General features: G+C 43.5%; 1 protein-coding gene across 1 annotated transcript in view; it reads left to right on the forward strand.

Moving 5' to 3' along the window:
• LOC140480767 (integrin beta-1-like) overlaps nucleotides 1-17,629 on the forward strand; it is a 108,491-nt gene extending 90,862 nt beyond the window's left edge. The window contains exon 15 of the mRNA XM_072576109.1: nucleotides 17,250-17,629. Within this exon, the coding sequence (XP_072432210.1) occupies nucleotides 17,250-17,260 (11 nt within the window). The 3' untranslated portion in view covers nucleotides 17,261-17,629. The remainder of the gene's footprint in view (nucleotides 1-17,249) is intronic.
• Nucleotides 17,630-22,414: the final 4,785 nt, after the last annotated feature.

Genomic DNA, 22,414 nt, shown 5'->3' on the forward strand with positions numbered 1-22,414 from the left:
ATCACCGTATGGTTGGAGTGCTGGAGCTGTTTCCCCTTATGACAGCAAGGCTTTCTGATTATCAACAGACCATGATGAACTTCGACGTTCAACTTTTCTGAATGCAAGGGTCAACCTAACAGAACTAGCTCATGAAGGCTTTGTGTCAGCACATCAATGGTCTGTTCTATCAAATTTCATGCAGCAGCATGGCTTTCATATAATCATTAGAATCCCTACAGTGTGGGACCAGGCCATTCAGCCTATCAAGTCCACACCAACCCTCCAAACCGCAGTCCAGCTAGATGCACCCCCTACCCTACCCTTGTAACCCTGCATTTACCACGTATAATTCACTTAGCCTGCACATCCCTGAACACTGTGGGAAATTTAGCTTGGCCAATCACCTAACCTGCTCATCTTTGGACTGTGGGAGGAAACCTGAACAACTGGAGGAAAGACATGCAGACTGTCACTTTAAGGTCTGGAATCGAACCCAGGTCCCTGGTGTTGTGAGGCAGCAGTGCTAACCACTGTGCCAGCCGAGCAGTTTCAGTGCATGCATGTGTAGGCTGTGCACCAGAGCTGTCAGCCATACGATCAGTGGAAACCCAGAGACCAGCCTTCCATTTGCCATAATGTCTTAATGGCAGCTGGCATGGTGGAGTGTTGCAGAAGGCGGCACAAGTGCTGCCAGGATACCGGGCATTGATCTTCATGATTTATCACCTCTAATCACACACTAGACATTGATTGGAGTGGAGTCTCGATTTTGGCTTTGCCTGTGGTTCACTAGATTGTTAATCTTATCCAATCTGGAAAGATTGAAAACAATGAGTCTGTATTCTCTGGTCCTTAAACCATTGAGAGATGATATCAGTGAACATGTGAGATCCTTAAAGGATTTGACAAGGTAGATGCTGAGGTCCTTTCAGCTGACTGAAGAATCAAGAATGAGGGGTCATAATCTCTGGATAAGAGGCTCACCATTTAGAACTGAGGTGAAGAGATAAGTCTTCAGTCAGAGGCTGTGAATCTTCGGAATTCTCTAACTGTGAATGTTGAGTTATTGGTTATATTTAAGACTGAGATTGCTGAATTTTTGGATTCTAGTGGAATCTAAGAATGTGGGAACAGCCAGGAAAGTAAATTTAGAAGTTTAATCATGACCTTACTGATGGTGGAGCAGAAAAGAGATGCCAGATGGCTGTTTCTATTTCTTCGGTTTATTTATGTGCTGCATTAATATCTGCAGCCAGGAAACTTTACACTGATCTTATCTTAAAAGGGGGGAATGGATTCATACCTTTAATTGGCTTTACTGTTCTCAGTGAGGAACCTAATTGTTGTAAAATCATAATAATTAAGAGCAGAGTTGAATGGTCAATAACAGGAGTGAAAGGCAGGAGGTTTTGTGAGAATTTGAAGTAAATCTTTTTCACCCTAAGGGTGGTGGGTGTCTGGAATGGACTGCCTGAGAGATTAGTTGAGGTAGGAAACCTCACAACCTTTAAGAAGTGTCTTAACATTCAAGGCTATAGATCTATTGGAAGATAATAGGACTAATGTAGATTGAGAGTGGATTTTGTATCTTGGATATTGTATGAATCTACAAGACCATGGCTGAACCTGCCCAGGTCTCACTTTTTTTTGAGCCAGCCTCTCATAGTCCTCAATTCATTGTCATTTCAAAAATCTATCTACCTCATCTTTAAATACTTCCAGTGATCCAACCTCCAAGACTCTCTGGGGTAGAGAATTCCTCTCATTTGCTAAACTCTGGGTGAAGAGATTCCTTCACATCTCAGTTTTAAATGAGTCTGCCCTTTTATCGTTATTCTGAAACTATTCTCCCCTCATTCCTGTTCAAGATTTCCCCACTCGTGGAATCCTCTCAACATCTACTCTGTCAAGTGCCCTCAGACTCCCTTGAATAATCTTCTTTTCTGGTGAAATCGAATTTAAGGTTGCAGGACTGTGAACGATCAATGCTTGGGTGTGGGCACCAAGAACTGTAACCTGTAGCAGGGGCCATAGATTCAAGTGAAGTGGCAGAAGGATTAGAGGGGATATGAAGAAACACATTTTTATGCAGAGGGTGCTGGGTGTCTGGAGTTCACTGCCTGAGTTGGTGGTGGAGGCAGAGACCCTAAACTCCTTTTTAAAAATATCGGGATCTGCACCTTAAGCGCTGTGGGCTGTAGGGCTCTGAGCCAGGGATTAGAAAGGGCATCTGGGTGTCTTTGGATCAGCATGGACAAGATGGGTCGAATGGTCCCCTTCCATGCTGTGTCATTTCCATGCTTCTTCTGTAATTCTCCTGCACTGAGGACTGAATTACACCTTTCCCCGTAGCTAGACCTGGGCACCTACTCAACAGTTTAAAGGCTTGTCCCTCATTGATGTTCAGTGTCTTTAAGGGAGACTAGTATTCCCAGAAACAAGAGAGAATGATAGTGATTAGTCCCAGTGCTGCTCATGAGAGAAAATAAATACTGACTGGTTTTTTACTTCGGTTGCCCTCATCAGGTCATTGAACATTCTGTTGCCCTGTTTGCAGTATCATGACCACCTCTTTCAATGTCACCATTTTGCTGAGGGAGTCCTTTCCACTCGTGATTACCCATCAGCCTTTCTGCCCTTGTTTTGGAAAAGTGTGAAGATCAGACTCAGTGAAGTTTTCATGTCCCCTTTCACTGTGTCTTTGTATTGGTTCCTTTTGGCAGCTCCTCCTTTTGGAAGTCTTTCTCTCAAAGTCTCTGAGGTTGTCTGCTAAAGTCTCAATGTGCACAATCTGGTGTTCTGTATCCTCTATTACGAGCTCTCAGTTCTCATCTGACTCGGCGTGCTCTGCTCTTCTCAATTCCAGCACACTTCTCATTACAGCTGCTACCAATATCCAAACCCCCCACCGGCTGAGGGCTCCCATTCTACACAGGATCTTAATGAGGTTTTAAATGAATTACAGCAAGGTCAGCAGGACAACACGTCAGTGGAAGGACATGCCAATTCTGAAGTGCCACATAGTGAAGGCCCCATGTATTTAAAGGACCAATATTATCCTTCTATAATGCTGGATGTTGGACTCACCTCTGGGACATGGGGGATTTGAACCCTTCTAATGTACATAGCCTACTGGTATTATTACCAGACTATTAACCCAGAGACCTGGTAATGTTCTGGGAACGTGGGTTCAATCCCTACCTTGGCAGGTAGTGGAATTTGAATTCAACAAAAATCTGGAATTAAGAGTCAAATAATGATCATGAAACCATTGTCGATCAATCACTAATGTCCTTTAGGGAAGGTATCTGCCGTCCTTACATGGTCTAGCACACATGAGATTCCAGACTTACAGCAATGTGGTTGACACTCTTGGAAATTTGGGATGGGTAATAAATACTGACCTGGCCAGTGAATGAATTAAAAACAAAGATATCCACCTACAGCCTTGGTGTAAAGTCAGTGATCCATCTCGGTCTCTTCCTGACGTCCCCAGATCTAACCAGATCCATTGATGTCAAAGACTCTCTCTCCAACAAAGGCTATTTGCCCTGGGAAACTTTGGCAATTGTGCTGAAGATGTGCCCCTTGAATTCTGCAATTTTTAAGGAAGGAGGCTGGAAGAACACAGCAAGCTAGGCAGCATCGGGAGGTGGAGAAGTCAATGTTTTGTGTGTCACGCTTTATCAGCACTGCGGTGGGTGTAGGGGAAGCTGCAGATAAAGGGGGTGGTGGGGGCAGGGTGGTGAAGTGGGGACAGATGAAGACAGGTAGAGAGTACGACCTGGTTGGTCAATGGGAGGAATGAACCTGGTTAGTGGCTGGGAGCAATGGAAGGGAGGGGGAGGGACTGAGAAGAGAGTAGGGTGATGGGAAGGGAGGTTGTTTATAATTGGAGAAACCAATGTTGAGTCCTCCGGTATGTAGGCTGCCCAAACGGAAGATGAGGTGTAACAGAGTCATGGAGTCATAGAGATGTATAGCACGGAAACAGACCCTTCAGTCCAACCCGTCCATGCCGACCAGATATCCCAACCCAATCTAGTCCCACCTGCCAGCACCCGACCCATTTCCCTCCAAACCCTTCCTATTCATATACCCATCCTTTTAAATGTTGCAATTGTACCAGCCTCCACCAGTTCCTCTGGCAGCTTATTCCATACACTTAACATCCTCTGCGTGAAAAAGTTGCCCCTCAGGTCTTTTTTATATCTTACCCCTCTCAACTTATACTATGTCCTCTAATTCTGGACTCCGTCACTCCAGGGAAAAGACTTTGTCTATTTACCCTATCTATGCCCCTCATGATTTTATAAATCTCTATAAGGTCACCCCTCAGCCTCCGATGTTCCAGGGAAAACAAGCCCAGACTATTCAACCTCTCTCTATAGCTCAAATCCTCCAACCCTGGCAACATCCTTGTACATCTTTTCTGAACCCTTTCAAATTTCACAACATCTTTCCGATAGGAAGGAGACCAGAATTGTATGCAATATTCCAACAGTGGCCTAACCAATGTCCTGCACAGCCGCAACATGACCTCCCAACTCCTGTACTCAATACTGTGACCAATAAAGGAAAGCATACCAAACACCTTCTTCGCTATCCTATCTACCTGCAACTCCACTTTCAAGGAGCTATGAACCTGTACTCCAAGGTCTCATTGTTCAGCAACACTCCCTAGTACCTTACCATTAAATGTATATGTCCTGCTAAGATTTGCTTTCTCAAAATGCGACACCTCACATTTATCTGAAGTCTGCCACTTCTCAGCCCATTGGTCCATCTAATCAAGATCCCATTGAAATCTGATGTAACCTTCTTCACTATCCACTACACCTCCAATTTTGGTGTCATCTGCAAACTTACTAACTATACCTCTTATGCTCACATTCAAATCATTTATATAAATAATGAAAAGTGGTGGATCCAGCACCGATCCTTGTGGCACTCCACTGGTCACAGGCCTCCAGTCTGAAAAACAACCCTCCACCACCACCATCTGTCTTCTACCTTTGAGCCAGTTCTATATCTAAATGGCTATTTCTCCCTGTATTCCATGAGATCGAACCTTGCTAACCATTCTCCCATGGGGAACCTTGTTGAACACCTTACTGAAGTCCATATAGATCACGTCTACTGCTCTACCTTCATCAATCCTCTTTGTTACTTCTTCAAAAAACTCAATCATGTTTGTGAGACATGATTTCCCATGCACAAAGCCATGTTGACTATCCCTAATCAGTCCTTGCCTCTCCAAATACATGTACATCCTGTCCTTCAGGATTCCCACCAACAGCTCGCCCACCACCAACGTCAAGCTCACTGGTCTATAATTCCCTGGCAATTCCTTACCACCTTTCTTAAACAGTGGCACCACATTAGCCAAAGTCCAGTCTTCCAACACCTCACCTGTGACTATTGATGATGCAAATATCTAAGTAAGAGGCCCAGCAATCACTTCCCTTGCTTCCCACAGAGTTCAAGTGTACATCTGATTAGGTCCTGGCGATTTATCCACTTTCATGCATTTCAAGACATCCATCGCATCCTCCTCTGTAACATGGACATTTTTCAAGATGTCACCATCTATTTCCCTACATTCTATATCTTCCATGTCCTTTTCCAAAGTAAATACTGATGCAAAATACTCATTTAGTATCCCCCCCATTTTCTGTGGCACCACACAAAAGCCACCTTGTTGATATTTGAGGGGCCCTATTCTCTCCCTAGTTACTCTTTTGTCCTTAATGTATTTGTAAAGACACTTTGGATTCTCCTTAACCCTATTTGCCAAAGCTATCTAATGTCCTCTTTTTGCCCTCCTGATTTCCCTCTTAAGTATACTCCTGCTGCCTTTATACACTGTCCTGTCTATACCTGGCATATGCTTCCTTCTTCTTCTCCACAAAACCCTCAATTCCTTTAGTCATCCAGCATTCCCTATACCTACCAGCCTTCCCTTTCACCCTGACAGGAATATACTTTCTCTGGATTCTTGTTATTTCATTTCAGAAGGCTTCCCATTTTCCAGCCGTTCCTTTACCTGCGTACATCTGCCTCCAATCAGCTTTTGGAAGTTCTTGCCTAATAACATCAAAATTGGCCTTTCTCCAATTTAGAACTTCAACTTTTAGATCTGGTCTATCCTTTTCGATCACTATTTTAAAACGAATAGAATTATGGTTGCTGGCCCCAAAGTGCTCCCCCACTGACACCTCAGTCACCTGCCCGGCCTTATTTCTCAAGAGTAGGTCAAGTTTTGCACCTTCTCTAGTAGGTACATCCACATACTGAATCAAAAAATTGTCTTGTATGCACTTATGAAATTCCTCTCCATCTAAACCTTTAACATTATGGCAGTCCCAGTCTTACTTAGACTGTTAAAATCCCCTACCATAACTATCCTATTATTCTTACAGATAGCTGAAATCTCCTTGCAAGTTTGTTTCTCAATTTCCCTCTGACTATTGGGAGGTCTATAATACAATCCCAATAAGGTGATCATCCCTTTCTTATTTCTCAGTTCCACCCAAATAACTTCCCTGGATGTATTTCCGGGAATATCCTCCCTCAGCACAGCTGTAATGCTATCCCTTAACAAAAATGCCACTCCCCTTCCTCTCTTGCCTCCCTTTCTATCCTTCCTGTAGCATTTGTATCCTGGAACATCTCTAGAAGGTACATTGTCGTGGAAATTAAATTGACTCGACTCAACTATTAGTAAGAGCAAAGAAAAGAGCTTTATTAATTTTAACCTCTGCAATGCAGAGGGACCAATACACGTGGCAAAAATACCTTGTGTAAGGGCATTTGAGAATAATTCAGAAACTCTTCTTATACCATTCTTATCACAGTCTCAAGGACAAAGACCGGGAAAACTCAAGTTGTTATTTTTTTCATTCCTTTGTTGTGAACATACTGTTCTTTTGTTTTCCTTCGCTCAAATCTGAAATCGACTGCTCACAAGGCCAGAGCTGAAAATGTGTTGCTGGAAAAGCTCAGGAGGTCAGGCAGCATCCAAGGAGCAGGAAAATCGATGTTTCGGGCGTGAGCCGCTCATGCCCGAAATGTCAATTCTCCTGCTCCTTGGATGCTGCCTGACCTGCTGCGCTTTTCCAGCAACACATTTTCAGCTCTGATTTCCAGCATCTGCGGTCCTCACTTTCTCCTCCCTGCTCACAAGGCCAATTTGAATGTTTACAAAGTTCCGCAGAGAACAAGCTGTCCCTCGACTGCAGACTTCAGCAAAGTTGCAAAGTGTCAGAAAAGTTTTAAATATTCTCTTTCAGATTTCAGAGTAATTGTTAATTTTGTTCATTTTCCATTACATACATCCATATACTGAATCAGAAAATTTTCTTGTACACACTTAACAAATCCCTCTCCATCTAAGCCCTTAATACTATAGTAGTCCTAGTTGTTCCAATTTGCAGTTTGATTCATCATGGCAATGGAGGAGGCCAAGGATGGTCATGTCAGAAAGGGAGTGGGAAGGGGAATTAAAATGGGCAGTGACTGGGAGGTCCAGTCGGCCCCATGTGGGCCCGGATACGATGCTCAGCAAACTGTTCCCTAAATTTACGTTTGGTCTCCATGATGTAGGGAAGACCACATTGGGAGCACTTGAAGCAGTAAACTAGGTTGGAAGAGAGGCAGGTGAACCTCTGTCTCACCTGGAAGGATTGTTTGGGGCCCTGGATGAAGGTCAGAGGGGTGGTGTACCAGCAGGTTTTACATCTTTTCCGGTTGCAGGGAAAAGTTCCTGGAGTTTCTGGGGGTTGGTAGGGAAAGTGGTGCAAACCAAGACAGAAGAGGGGTGGGGAGAGGAAGGTGTTCTTAGTGGTGGGGTCTAGTTGGAACTTTTAAGAAGACACACAATAGTCTTTCTTGTAAGTTTATGTCAAAGGAATGATGAATCATTTATTTTCGTGATGTGGAGGAGCCAGTGTTGGATTAGGGTGGACAAATTTAAAAATCACACAACACCAGGTTATAGTCCAACAGATTTATTTGGAAGTACTAGAGTCATAGAGACGTACAGCAAGGAAACAGGCCCTTTTGTCCAACCCGTCCATGCCGACCAGATATCCCAACCCAATCTAGTCCCACCTGCCAGCACCCGGCCCATTTCCCTCCAAACCCTTCCTATTCATATACCCATCCAAATGCCTCTTAAATGTTGCAATTGTACCAGCCTCCACCACATCCTCTGGCAGCTCATTCCATACACGTACCACCCTCTGCATGAAAAAGTTGCCCCTTAGGTCTCTTTTATATCTTTCCCCTCTCACCCTAAACATATGCCCTCGAGTTCTGGACTCCCGACCCCAGGCAAAAGACTTTGTCTATTTATCATATCCATGTCCCTCATAATTTTGTAAACCTCTATAAAGTCACCCCTCAGCCTCCTACGCTCCAGGGAAAACAGTCCCAGCCTATTCAGCCTCTCCCTGTAGCTCAGATCCTCCAACCCTGGCAACATCTTTGTAAATCTTTCCTGAACCCTTTCAGGTTTCGCAACATCTTTCTGATAGCAAGGAGATCAGAATTGCACGCAATATTCCAACAGTGGCCTAATTAATGACCTGTACAGCCACAACATGACCTCCCAACTCCTGTCCTCAATACTCTGACCAATAAAGGAAAGCATACCAAATGTCTTCTTCACTATCCTATCTACCTGCGACTCCAGTTTCAAGGAGCTATGAACCTGCACTCCAAGGTCTCTTTGTTCAGCAACACTCCCTAGGATGTTTCCATTAAGTGTATAAGTCCTGCTAAGATTTGCTTTAAAACCTCCACCCTAACCTATGGCCTTTTGTCCCCATAACTCTATAAAGTCTCCATAACAACTCACCGTGTTACAGATAAATGACAATAGGTGGTTATCATCAAGGATATGTTAGCTCTCTCTTCAGTTTTCTACTTTCCACTTCCCCACAGAAACAAAGTAATTTCCATAAGTGACACAGAGACTTAAAGGTGATAAACTGTTGAGGGTGAATACCTCTTTATTATGAAGTGTAAGAGAGGATTTTGATCTTGTTGTGGAAGGAGACCCTATCAATGTATTAAAGACTCTGCCTCACTAATCCTAACTCCCCACCTTGTTTAACTCCCAAGGGATTAAAGTGGCTCAGAAGTTAATATTTCAGCCTCATAGTATCAGAGACCCAGGTTCAATGCTGACCTCCGGTGACTGCCCGTGTGGAATTGTAATGTGGAGATGCTAGTGTTGGATGGGTAGACAAAGTTAAAAATTGCACAACATAAGGTTATGGATCAGCAGGTATGTTTGGAGGCACTAGCTTTGGAGCACTGCTCCTTCATCAGGTAGCTGTGGAACAGGATCATAAAACAGAATTTATAGCAAAAGATTACAGGGTCATGCAACTGATGTGATATATTGAACAAACCTAGATTACTGTTGAGTCTTTTATCTTGTAGAATGGGTTACAGGTTTCAGTTCATCAATATGTAAATCTCAGAACTTCTTCCAAGTCACATTCATGAGATAATTTAATGTTTTATAATAAAAAGGTGATAGCTCATCTCAAACAATGCAGTAAAAGTGTGAGGTTAGAGTCTGTTTATATCCCAATCTTGAGTCAGACTGGTTCCGTTTGCAAAGTAGGAATTTATAAAATGTTACATGGATTGATTGCCTGCAGATTGTGCGCCTTTTGATCAAAATAGAATATTTCTGCAAATACAATTCTTCAAATGTAAATTCACCTCAGTTATCTCAAGAATGTGATTTGAAAGAACCTCTGAGATTTACATATTAATGAACTGAAACCTGCAACCCATTCTAAAAGATGAAAGACTTAACAGCAATCTAGGTTTGTTCAACATATCATATCAGTTGCATGACACAGTGAACATTTGCTATAAATTCTGTGTTTTATGATCCTGCTCCACAGCTACCTGATAAAGGAGCAGTGCTCTGAAAGCTAGTACTTCCAAATCAACCTGGCGTTGTGTGATTTTTAACTGCATGGAGGTGCACATTCTCCCCATGTCTATGTGGATTTCCTCTGGGCACTCCGGTTTCCTCCCGCAGTCTGAAGATATGCAGGTTAGATAGATTGGCTAAGCTAAGTTGCCGATAATGTCCAGGGATGTGGAGGCTAGATGGATTAGCTATCAGAAATGCAAGGATAGGATAAAGGAGCGGGTCTGGGTGGGATGTTCTTTGGAAGGTTGGTGTGGAGTGAATGGGCTAAAGGGCCTGTTTCCACACTGTAGAGATTCTATGAAGCCAAAGGCAGGCATGGATTTTAATATGTTCAAAGACTTGAGGAAGGAAAGGGAGTTTGGAAATGGAAAGGATGGATAAAAACAAGGGTGAAATTTTGAGGATTGGTGTGATGAGGGAAATTTGAAAGTGTTGGCGATGTTCCCTGAGGAGAGGAAACACTAATGATGTCAGCAACGAGAGTGTGGTGGTGGAAAAGCACAGCAGGTCAGGTGGTATCTGAGGAGCAGGAGAGTTGACGTTTCGGGCATAACCGAAACGTTGATTGTCCTGCTCCTCAGATGCTGCCTGCTGCTGTGCTTTTCCAGCACCACACTCTCAACTCTGATCTCCAGCATCTGCAGTCCTCACTTTCACCTAATGATGTCAGCAACACAGGAGCAAAAAGGGAAGTCAGGTGACCAGCTGTTTGGTGAGAATGTGGTTGAGTGAGCAAGCATCATCAAGGAAAATGGAGGGCTCTGTCTTTGCAATGTATTCACTCTATATTTTATATTCAGCAGTATTGCTGCAGGGCATCTTTTCAAGTGGACAGGAGTTCAGTCCCAAGGCAGTTTCTGTATGAGGGAAATGAAGGCTTCAAAGGAATAGGCTTCAAAGGAATAGAAAAAAAATTGCCTCAGGGAGTACATTAAAAACAGGGTGATTTAGAAGCTGGACAGTTACCAAACAGACATCTGTAATTATGGTTGTGTTTTTGAAAGAAAAATGTCCCAAGATTTAAAGAGGGTGCAATTTACCATTTTGTTCTTCAGGGTTTCATTTTAAGGCTGAGTCTAATTTATTGCTGATACCCATAATGGACAAATTTTATGAGCAGATATTGAAACATTTATGTCTTAGATTGATACTGGTGCCATTTATGACTGTATTAGCAAATGCATGAACTTTTAACAGAGGTGGTACTTTCACAAAGGAAGACTATCGCATCTTAACAATGTCCTGCTTTACCTGCAAACCTCATTTTGGTTTAAAGTTTTACTGAGGTACAAAAGTAACTGATGATCCAGATGATAGGCTATCCAGTGAGCTCGCCACACGAATTTCAAAACCTGAATTTATCTTTGCCTTTCTCTGAATTATTCATTTAATTAACTGGAAGCTGATTGTGTAAGTATGAAGTGAATGCGCTGTTGATTTGGTGTCTGAGTCTCCTATGTTAAGTTCTTTGTTCTCTGCATGAGTGATAAATGAGGGGATGGGACCTTTTCTTTAATCAAATGATGGACACGTGGAGAAAAGAATGTGCTACTTCATGTAGCAAATAGACCTGGGGCGTTACAGTCATTATCCATTGTTAAAAGTGAGTGATGATGTGATATTTACGGGCAGAGACTCGTGCCTTCAGAGTCTTCAATCATTTTGCTGTCTAGACTTTAGGTAAAGCCAAACTGATTTGTGTTAATTTATGGCAACTTTGATTATATAATGTTTGCAGACAACACTGCCCAAGAAAATAAGTCTTGCTGTCTCAAAACAGAGCCTCCAAAATATCAATTAAAGTTTTCCAAATTCCTCATACATCTTTGGTGACATTTTATTTGTCCTTGTTGAAATGAGGTACTGCAGCCTAGAACGTTAATGTACAATATGCTATTGTCAGTTACTCCAAGTGTAAGAAGTGTAGGAGAATAAGAATCATATCACAATGTTCTTCTGCTCTTCTCCTGTAACTGGAATGATTTGCTATGGACATACAAACAGATTCAATCACTCATCACACAGATTTTGAGAACTTGGTACCGCAAGCAGAGAAATTGTGAGTTTAAATGGCACCAGCTTTGAGGCAACTGCAAAGTCTTCCCTAGGTCCAGAGATCAATATGGGTTTAACCTTTAAGGATCTCCCTTGGACCTGCTAGCTCCTGTCATGTTTAGCTGTACTGCTGAGTACCTCTTTCTTCTTCCAGTGGTTAGAGTTACAATTCAGTCTAAAATTAGCATCAAATCATATAAAATGTAGCTGGAATGGATTTTCTAAAGAAGTGTTACGTTTGACATATTTAATGTCATTATTTCATTAAAGAAGTGAATTAGAAGAGAACCTGCCGGTGAATTAATACTGCAGCTGCGTATATAGATTTAAGAATTAATTTGATAACGCATCTAACAAGATGGGGGGGATCTCGTTGGAAAAAAAAGGCTTACAGTAAAGAGGAACTAGTATAGAATGGTTAGAAAATGTGTTTCTGAACAGGAGATAAAACATCAGGATTAATCTGTTTCACCTGGTTTGGAAAATGGTTAGAAATAGCTTAATTCACGGGTCAGTGTTGGATGGATTTTGATGTACAGAACAACCTCAGTTATCTGAACTCAATTATCCGAATAAGATAGGAGAAAGTGAGGACTGCAGATGCTGGAGATCAGAGCTTAAAAATGTGTTGCTGGAAAAGTGCAGCAGGTCAGGCAGCATACAAGGAGAAGGAGAATCGACATTTCGGGCATAAGCCCTTCTTCAGGAATGAGGAGGGTGTGCCAAGCAGGCTAAGATAAAAGGTAGGAAGGAGGGACTTGGGGAAGGGTTGTTGGGAATGTGATAGGTGGAAGGAGGTTAAGGTGAGGGTGATAGGCCGGAGAGGGGGTGGGGGCGGAGAGGTCAGGAAGAAGATTGCAGATTAAGAAGGCGGTGCTGAGTCAGAGGTCTGGGACTGAGATAAGGTGGGGGGAGGGGAAATGAGGAAGCTGGAGAAATCTACATTCATCCCCTGTGGCTGGAGGGTTCCTAGGCGGAAGATGAGTCGCTCTTCCTCCAGGCATCGTGTTGCCATGGTCTGGCGATGGAGGAGGCCAAGGACCTGCACGTCCTTGACGGAGTGGGAGGGGGAGTTCAACTCAACCGCCGCGTGGCAACACCTCTGGGACACCCGCACCAACCAACCCAACCGCCACGTGGCTGAACACTTTAACTCCCCCTCCCACTCCACCAAGGACATGCAGGTCCTTGGCCTCCTCCATCGCCAGACCATGGCAACACGATGCCTGGAGGAAGAGCGACTCATCTTCCGCCTAGGAACCCTCCAACCACAAGGGATGAATGCAGATTTCTCCAGCTTCCTCATTTCCCCTCCCCCCATCTTTTCTCAGTCCCAACCCTCAGACTCAGCACCGCCTTCTTGACCTGCAATTTTCTTCCCGACCTCTCCGCCCCCAACCCCTCTCCGGCCTATCACCTTCACCTTAACCTCCTTCCACCTATTGCATTCCCAATGCCCCTCCCCCAAGTCCCTCCTCCCTACCTTTTATCTTAGCCTGCGTGGCACACCCTCCTCATTCCTGAAGAAGGGCTTATGCCCAAAACGTTGATTCTCCTTCTCCTTGGATGCTGCCTGACCTGCTGCGCTTATCCGAATAAGATGTCAAGGTCCCATAAAAATGTTATCTGTTATCCGAACAATGTTATCTGAACAATCAGTTTTCAAAACAAAATACTCCCTACCTGTCTCATTCAGATAATCGAGGTTGTTCAGTATATGCATGATTTGAGCTTGGAAACAGAGCACAACATTGAAATACACTGATCAGACAAAATGAGTAGATTTGCAAATAATCGAGAAGACAATAAAAGATTTCAAAAGGACTTGGACTAGTTAACAGAATGTGAAGACAGGCAGTTGAAGCAATTTAGTGTGTATATATTTGAGGTATTACCTTTTGGAAAGAAGAACAAATAATGGGAATATATACTGAATAGAAAAGTGCTGAAGAATATGAAGTCCACGGATATAATTCTTGAATTGTTTCGATAAATGCCAAAAGAGAGTCAGTAACATTTTAGATTACGTAGAATATAGAATATCTTACTAAAGGAAGATAGGACCATTGTATATTTTAAGGAATGGCTAGAATCAGATTTGAACACAGGAACATGTGGGCCATCGTGAATAATAGTTAACAAACGGTCTCTAACCTAAACTTTGAGTGTTGATTGATTTGCTTTATTATTGCCACATGCACTGAGATACAGTGAAAAGTATTGTTTTATACTCTACCCAGAGTTGAAAAATGTGGTGCTGGAAAAACACAGCAGGCCAGGCAGCATCCGAAGAGCAGGAGAATCGGTGCTTCGGGCATAAGCCCTTCTTCAGGAATGATTCAGTGATTTCTGAAGAAGGGCTTATGCTCAAAGCGTCGATTCTCCTGCTCCTCGGATGCTGTCTGGCCTGCTGTGTTTTACCAGCACCACATTTTTCAACTCTGGTCTCCAGCATCTGCAGTCCTCACTTTCTCCTTATACTCTATCCAGTCAAGTCACACCTTATAAAAGTATATCAGGGTAATAGAACAGAATGCAGAGTATAGTGTTACAGCTACAAGAAGGTGCAGAGAAAGATCAACTCAAATACAGATCGTTCTGCTGTAACATGTTTTGTTAATGCAAATTCTCTGTAACGCAATTGATAAAGTGGGGATACTGTTTCTAAAGGGGGAGTTTTTAAAACGTGTAATGTGACTACAGAGGAACCTCGACTATCCGAATACCAATTATCCAAAAATCAGATTATCCGAAGGAGATCTCGAGGTCCTGATAGAAACATTACATCAAGGACGTGTTTCTAACAGCGATCATGTCTTTTGTTTACAGTGATTAAACAGGCACCATCTCCAAATGACTGACCTTCCACTCTCTCCCCACACTTTCTCTGGAGTTTGGGATGTACCCGAATCCACCCCCTTCCCCAGATAATCGGACCAACATTGTCCTGTACAAGGCAGAGGTGGAACCTTGCAAAACGTTGCAGTAAAACGCTGTGTGTGTGTGTGTGAGACTTACCCCACAAAGGCAGTAGCAGCAGTCTTATTGTTGGTGTCCAGTCCAGTCCAGCTGCTGAGTCTCCTGAACGGGGAGCAGACTTTAAAAACTCCGAGCCCCAGAGGAAAGGCAGTTCATCGATTAACCGAATAATTGATTATCCGAACTAAATACTGCCTGCCCATCTTGTTTCGATAATCAAGGTTCCCCTGTACATCACCAACACTTGAAGCGCTGTTTCTAAAACGTGATTTTTCTCTAATGTGGAGTTGCACAAGAATGTAACCATCGTGTTATAGAAGAACTACCTGTATATAAGAGGTCTGTACATAACTCTGTTCCAGTTTCTGAAGATGCTGCCAGACCCGTTGATTTGGTTTTTTGGTTTGATTATTTAAAAAAGTGAGATTAGTGGGTTCAATCTCACTGTAGCAGCTGCTGGAATTTAGTTTTAATGAATAAACCTGGAGTTAAAAACTAGTGCTGGTAGTGGTAATACTGAAACCAGTGTGAATGATTGTAAGAACTCATCTGGTTCAGAAATCAGAATAGAATCTGCTGTCCTCAACTGGCAGGGCATGTATATGACTCCAGAATCACAGAAATGTGCTTGACTTTTAATTGACCTCTGACATGACCGCACAAGCCACTCAGTTCAAGGGCAATTAGGAATGAACAATAAATACAAATGTATGAATTAGAAATGTAGGTCAGTAAATAAGATACTGACTGATCTGTTTGTGATTCCGATTCCACATTCCAATCCATTCCTGATAACCTTTGTTTGCCGAACCTATCAAGTATCTATTTAATTTTACCTTAAAACTATTCAAGAACCCTTTCCCCATTGCCTTCTGTGACAAAGAGATTCCACTCCCCCACCCCCCCAACCATTGCACAACCCTCTGACAGAAAATATTTTTTTCCTCATCTCTACTTTAAAGAAGTGATCCCTAATTTTAAAAGAGTGCCCCCAAGTTCTGGACTCGCTCAGAACAAGAAACATTATCTCCATATCTTTCAGGATCTTATCTCCTTCAATCAAGTCGTCAACCTTACCCTTTGAAGTAATAAGATCTTAAAGAGTCTTGACACGGAAGATATGTTTCCTCTTGTGGGGAAATCTAGAGCGAGAGGTCATTGTTTAAAAATCAGGAGTCGCCAATTTAAAACAGAAATGAGAAGATTTTTTTGTTCCCAGTGGGTTGTGTGACTTTACAATGCTTTTCCCAAAAAGTTGGTGGAAGCAGATTCCTTGAAGATTTTAAGGCAGAGGTGGATAAAGTGTTGGAAAGCGAGGTAGGGTGAAAAGTTATAAGGGAACGTTGGAACATACAATCAGAAGGGAGCTGAATAACCTACTCCTACTCTGAATTTGTATGTTCATGTAACCCCCAATAACAGGGCAGCATGGTGGCTCAATGGTTAGCACTACTGCCTCACAGCGCCAGGATCCCAGCTTCGATTCTAGCTTTGGGCGACTGTCTGTGTGGTGTTTGTACATTCTCTCTGTGCGTTTCCTCCGGGTGCTCCGGTTTCCTCCCACAGTCCAAAGATGTGCAGGTCAGGTGAATTGGCCATGCTAAATTGCCCATAGTGTTAGGTGCATTAGTCAGGGGGAAATGGGTCTGGGTGGGTTACTCTTCAGAGGGTCAGTGTGGACTGGTTGGGCCGAAGGGCCTGTTTCCACACTGTAGGGAATCTAGTCAACCACAAGTTTGTATCAGGTATGACTCTGACCAGCAGAGAGTTTGCCCCCGATTCTCACTGACTCCAGTTTTGCAAGGACTCCTTGATGCCACACTCGGTCAAACGCTGTCTTGATGTGAAGAACAGTTATGGTCAAAGAGTGTGGTGCTGGAAAAGCACAGCTGGTCAGGCAGCATCAAACTGATGTTTCAAGCATAAGCTCTTCATCAGGAATGAGGGGGTGGCCCAAGGGAGCTGAGTGATAACTGGTAAGGGGCATAGGGCTGGAGGGAAGGTAGTTGGAAATGCGATGGGTAGATGAAGTTGGGGGTGAAGGTGATAGGTTGGAGAGGAGGGTGGACAGGTGGGACAGGCCAAGAGGGAGGTTCCGAGTTGGATGGTTGGTTCTGAGGTAAGGTTGGGGAGGTGGATAACTTACTTATCAGTGAGCAAGTTATCATTGAACAAGTCCCCTTTGATAGCCCTGTCAGTGACCCCTTCCACCACTGTGTGATAAGTAAATTTTAGAATCCAGTAACAAAAGTTATCAATTAATTTGTTGCAGTTTGGTGCTAAATCTGGTCCACAAGAACAATGAGCTGAGCTGAGCTGAGTTGAGATGCCTCTGCTTTGAAACTGAGAATCCTGAATCATTTTTCTATCAATCTCTGAATCAAGACTTCATGAAGAGGATATTCGTTGCACAAAGACCTGCGATGGAATCACATATTTTTATTAGTGTGTACTGTGTGTGCAGCAGTCATTGTAATGCAGTTTACTTAAGATAAAGACTTAAAACTGTATACATGTAATACACATGACTTTTAAACTATTTCTAAAAGGCATTGCGTGATAGAAATTCTGCATCAAATATAGATGCCATTTACAAATTAAAATTTATAGCAGAAGTATTATTATGTTGAATGATTATAGCTATACTCTTGAACAATAAAATAATTTATCCTGAACTTGTCTTTGTTTTCTATTTCCAGAACAAATTGCAGAATCATTCTTCGATATCTGACAATGTAACAAAGTCTTCACCTCAGAACTATCATTTTGCAGTGCTAATGTATCTTGATTCATAGATCCCTGTTCTTTGCAAAAAGTCAGAATAGATTCTGGCTCTAGAGATATCAGATTAATGCAAAGCGTTTGCAGTATTTTGATTCCTTGTTTGCTCAATGGGTACCATCATCATAATAATACTTGTATTTGTAATAATGATTAGAGTACCTTCCAAACCCATGACTACCATCTAAATTGTGAAGAGTTATCAGATACAATTGAACACCACTACCAACAAGTTCCCGTCCAAACCACCCATCATCCTGACTTGGAAATCTGTTACTGTTCCTTCACTGTTACTGGATTGAAATCCTGGACTCTCTCTCCAACAGAATTGTGGGTCTACCTACACCAAATAGACTGCAAAGGTTTAGGAAGTGAGCTCGCCACCATCTTACCAAGGGCAATGGAGGGATGGGAAAAAGTGAGGACTGCAGATGCTGGAGATCAGAGTTGAGAGTGTGGTGCTGGAAAAGCACAGCAGGTCAGGCAGCATCTGAGGAGCAGGAGAATCGAAGTTTCGGGCATATGCCCTTCAGAAATTAGGCTTGTGGGCCGGGGAACTGATCGATAGCTAGGTGGGAGGTGGGTTTGGGGGTAAGGTAGCTGAGAATGCAATAAGTAGATGAAGCTGTGGGAGAAGGTGATAGGTTGGAGAGGAGAGTGAAGCAGATAGATGGGAAAGTTGATGGATAGGTCAGGAGGGTGGTGCCAGGTTGATGGTTTGGGACTAGGAAAATGTGGGGTGAGGGGAAATGAGGAAACTGATGAAAGCCATATTGATCTCATCTAATTGCAGAGTCCCAAGTCGGAATATGAGGTGTTCATCCTCCAGGCATCGGGTGGTAAGTGTTTGGCGATGGAAGAGGCCCAGGACTTGCATGTCCTTGGTGGAGTGGGAGGGGGAGTTGAAGTGTTCAGCCACAGGGTGGTGGCATTGCTTGGTGAAGGGTCCCAGCAATGTTCTCTGAAACAATCCACAAGTAGGCGTCCTGTCTCCCCGATGTAGAGGAGATGACATCAGGTGCAACGGATGCAGTAGATGACATTGGTAGAGGTACAGGTAAATGTTTGCTGGATGTGAAAGGATCCTTTGGGGCCTTGGACGGAGGTGAGGGGTGTGGTGTGGGTGAAGGTTTTGCACTTCTTGTGGTGGCGGGGGAAGGTGTCGGGAGTGGGGTGTGGGCTGGTGGGGGGTTAGGAGCTGACGAGGGAGTTGCAGAGGGAATGATCGCTCCGGAACGCTGATAGGGGTGGGGTAGGAAATATATCTTTGGTAGTGGGGTCTGTATGGAGGTGGCGGAAGTGGCAGAGGATGATGTAATGTATGCAGAAGTTGGTGGGGTGGAAGGTGAGGACCAGGACAGTTCTGTCCTTGTTGCGTTGGGAGTGGTGGGGTTCAAGAGTAGTGGTGCGGGAAGTGAAGGAGATGCGCTGAAGGGCATCATCAACCACGTGGGAAGGGAAATTGCGATCTTGGAAGATGAACGCCATCTAGGATTTTATAAGGTGGAATTGGTTGTCCTGGGAACAGATGTGGTGATGGAGGAGGAGTTGGGAATAAGTGATGGCATTTTTACAGGAGGTAGGGTGGCAGGAGGTATAGTCTAGGTAGCTGTGGGAATTGGTGGGCTTGTAGTAGATGTCTGTGGTTAGTCGGTCACTAGAGACAGTAATGGAGATATCCCGGAAGGGGAGGGAGGTGTCCGAGGTGGTCCAGGTGAAATTGAGGTCGGGGTGGAAGGTGTTGTAAAGTTGATGAACTGTTCAACCTCCTCATGGGAGCACAAGGTAGCACTGATACATCACTGATATAGCAGAGGGACAGGTGGGTATTGGTGCCAGTGTAATGGTGGAAGATGGACTTTTCCATGTAACCGACAAAGAAGTAGGCAGAGCTGGGTCTCATGTGGGTGCCCATGGCTACCCCTTTGGTTTGGAGGAAGTGGGAGGATTGGAAGGAGAAGTTGATAAGGGTGAGGACCAGTTCAGCCAGGTGGATGAGGGTGTCGGTGGAAGGGTACTGGTTGGGACAGCATGAGAGGAAGAAATGGAGGGCTTGGAGGCTTTTGTCATTGCGGATGGATGTGTACAGGGACTGGATGTCCATGGTGAAAATAATGCATTGGGGTCTGGGGAAACATAGGTCTTGGAGGAGCTGAGGGGCACGGGTGGTGTTCTGAACATATGTGGCAAGTTCCTGGACAAAGGGGGACAGGACAGTGTCCAGGTAGGCACAGATGAGTTCAGTGGGACAGGGGCAGGCTGAGACAATAGGTTGATTGGGGAAGTCAGATTTGTGAATCTCTGATAGGAGGTAGAATAGGGTGGTGCAGGGTTCATGGACGATGAGGTTGGAGACTGTGGATGGGAGATCCCCAGAGGTGATGAGGTTATGGATGGTCTGGGAGATGATGGTTTAGTGATGGGAAGTGAGGTCGTGGTCAAGGGGGCAGTAAGAGGAGGAATGGGCAATAAATGTTGACCTAGACAGCAAAGATGAGATGCCAGAATGACTGAAAGAAAAGACTGGCATCGACAAGCTAGGCCAATGGGACTGTTCCATGCTGTATCATTCTATGATGAATGGGTTTCTGTAAGATCTCAAATTCTTGGAAAAGAGGATAGAAGTTGTCCATTGCTGCTGCTTGGAGTTTGGAACCCAAAGTTTTGAAGAGATGATCTACTGATTCTGAATTCTGTGTAGATCCTATTCTCAATGTCAGTGTTCACATCCAGTCTATCAGTGTTGAACCAGAACAGTGAAGAAAGTCAACTCAGAATACAACGGGACCTTGATCAGATGGGTCAATGGGCTGAGGAGTGGCAGATGGAGCTTAATTTAGATAAATGTGAGGTGCTGCATTTTGGAAAAGCAAATCAGAGCAGGGCTTATATATTTCATTGTAAGGTCCTAGGGAATGTTGCTGAACAAAGACACCTTGGAGTGCACATTCATTGTTCCCTGAAAATGGAGTTCAGGTAGATAGGATAGTGAGGAAGGCGTTTGATATGCTTTCCTTCATTGGTCAGAGCATTGAGTAAAGGAATTGGGAGGTCATGTTGCGGCTGTACAGGACATTGGTTAGGCCACTGTTGGAATATTGCATACAATTCTGATCTCTTTCCTATTGGAAGGATGTTGTGAAACTTGAAAGGGTTCAGAAAAGATTTACAAGAATGTTGCCAGGGTTGGAGGATTTGAGGCTGAACAGGCTGGAGCTGTTTTCCCTGGAATGTCGGAGGCTGAGGGGTGACCTTACAGAGGTTTACAAAATCATGAGGGGCATGGATAGGGTAAATAGACAGGGTCATTTCCCTGAGGGCGGGGAGTCCAGAACTAGAGGGCATAGGTGTTGGGTGAGAGGGGAAAGATATAAAAGAGTCCTAAGGGGTAACTTTTTCACGCAGAGGGTGGTGCATGTATGGAATGAGCTGCCAGAGGAAGTGGTGGAGGCTGGTACAATTGCAGCATTTAAAAGGCATCTGGGTGGGTATATGAATAGGAAGGGTTTGGAGGGATATGGGCCAAGTGCTGGCAAATGGGACTAGATTAGGTTGGGATATCTGGTCAGCATGGACAAGTTGGACTGAAGGATCTGTTTCTGTGCTGTACATCTCTCTGACTGTTTAGCGTCACTAGAGGTCTAATGGAATCTCCTGTGCAATGTCATAAATGAATCTTTTCAATCATTCCTTGTTGATGGTTACTTTCTTCATCTTGCTGGCTTTTCTCCTCTCTAACATTTTTTTTAATATTTTCATTATTCACTAATCCCATCACATAAAATCTTTCATCAACACTTCTAAATTTTACATTTTACCAAAATATTCCAATCACACTTAAACTAAAAAAAATCTTTGCCACATATATTGATAAAAATAAAATAAATTAAAAGCAGGGAATCAAATTTGGCTGGAGCAACTTCTCTGCTCCATTGAAAACAGCAAGATTTATGCAAATGAGCCACTGAATATTGTACTGTAGACTCAGAATAAATACCTCCCCCATATTTCACAATTCCCACATGGCCTCTGAACTCCTACGGAGTCATGATGCAAATGCTTCAGTATTTTGGAAATAAATCGCCATGCTGTAAACTTCACATTATCATTCTAATCCAAGGTTTTATCATCATGGATATCAGAAACCTCCTGGTTATTAATAAAATATGAGAAGCAGAGCCAAATGTTGGCTTTGTCTTTAAACCCAGTGTGTGTATGTTGCAACTGGTCAGGGTTGTAACTCCAAAGTTACTTCAAACTCGCACTGACCTTTGCTAAATTGCTTGAATCCATTGTGGAAGACTTCACACACAGCTCAAATCCTATAAAACTGTCAAAATACATAATGAACTAAACCAGAAAGAAAGCAATACACGTTATCGATGTATATAACACACTACTACTGTAAATATTTGGCATGCCAGAACTAATAGCAAGCTGTTCAGCATTGCACCATGACCAAAACAGTCTGTGAGTTGCTGTTTGCTTACAGGGCTTTTGAACGAACGATCAACCTTGAGAGGACTAAAGGCATGAACTAGGATATAGAGACTCTGCCTTCTATCAATATTGAGATCTCTGGAATTCAGCTGTTTTGTCCATGTTTGAACCAAGGCTGTAATGAGGTCAGGAGCTGAGTGGCCCTGGTAGAACCTG

The sequence above is a fragment of the Chiloscyllium punctatum genome, chromosome 8, assembly GCF_047496795.1.
Source record: "Chiloscyllium punctatum isolate Juve2018m chromosome 8, sChiPun1.3, whole genome shotgun sequence".
NCBI lineage: Eukaryota > Metazoa > Chordata > Chondrichthyes > Orectolobiformes > Hemiscylliidae > Chiloscyllium > Chiloscyllium punctatum.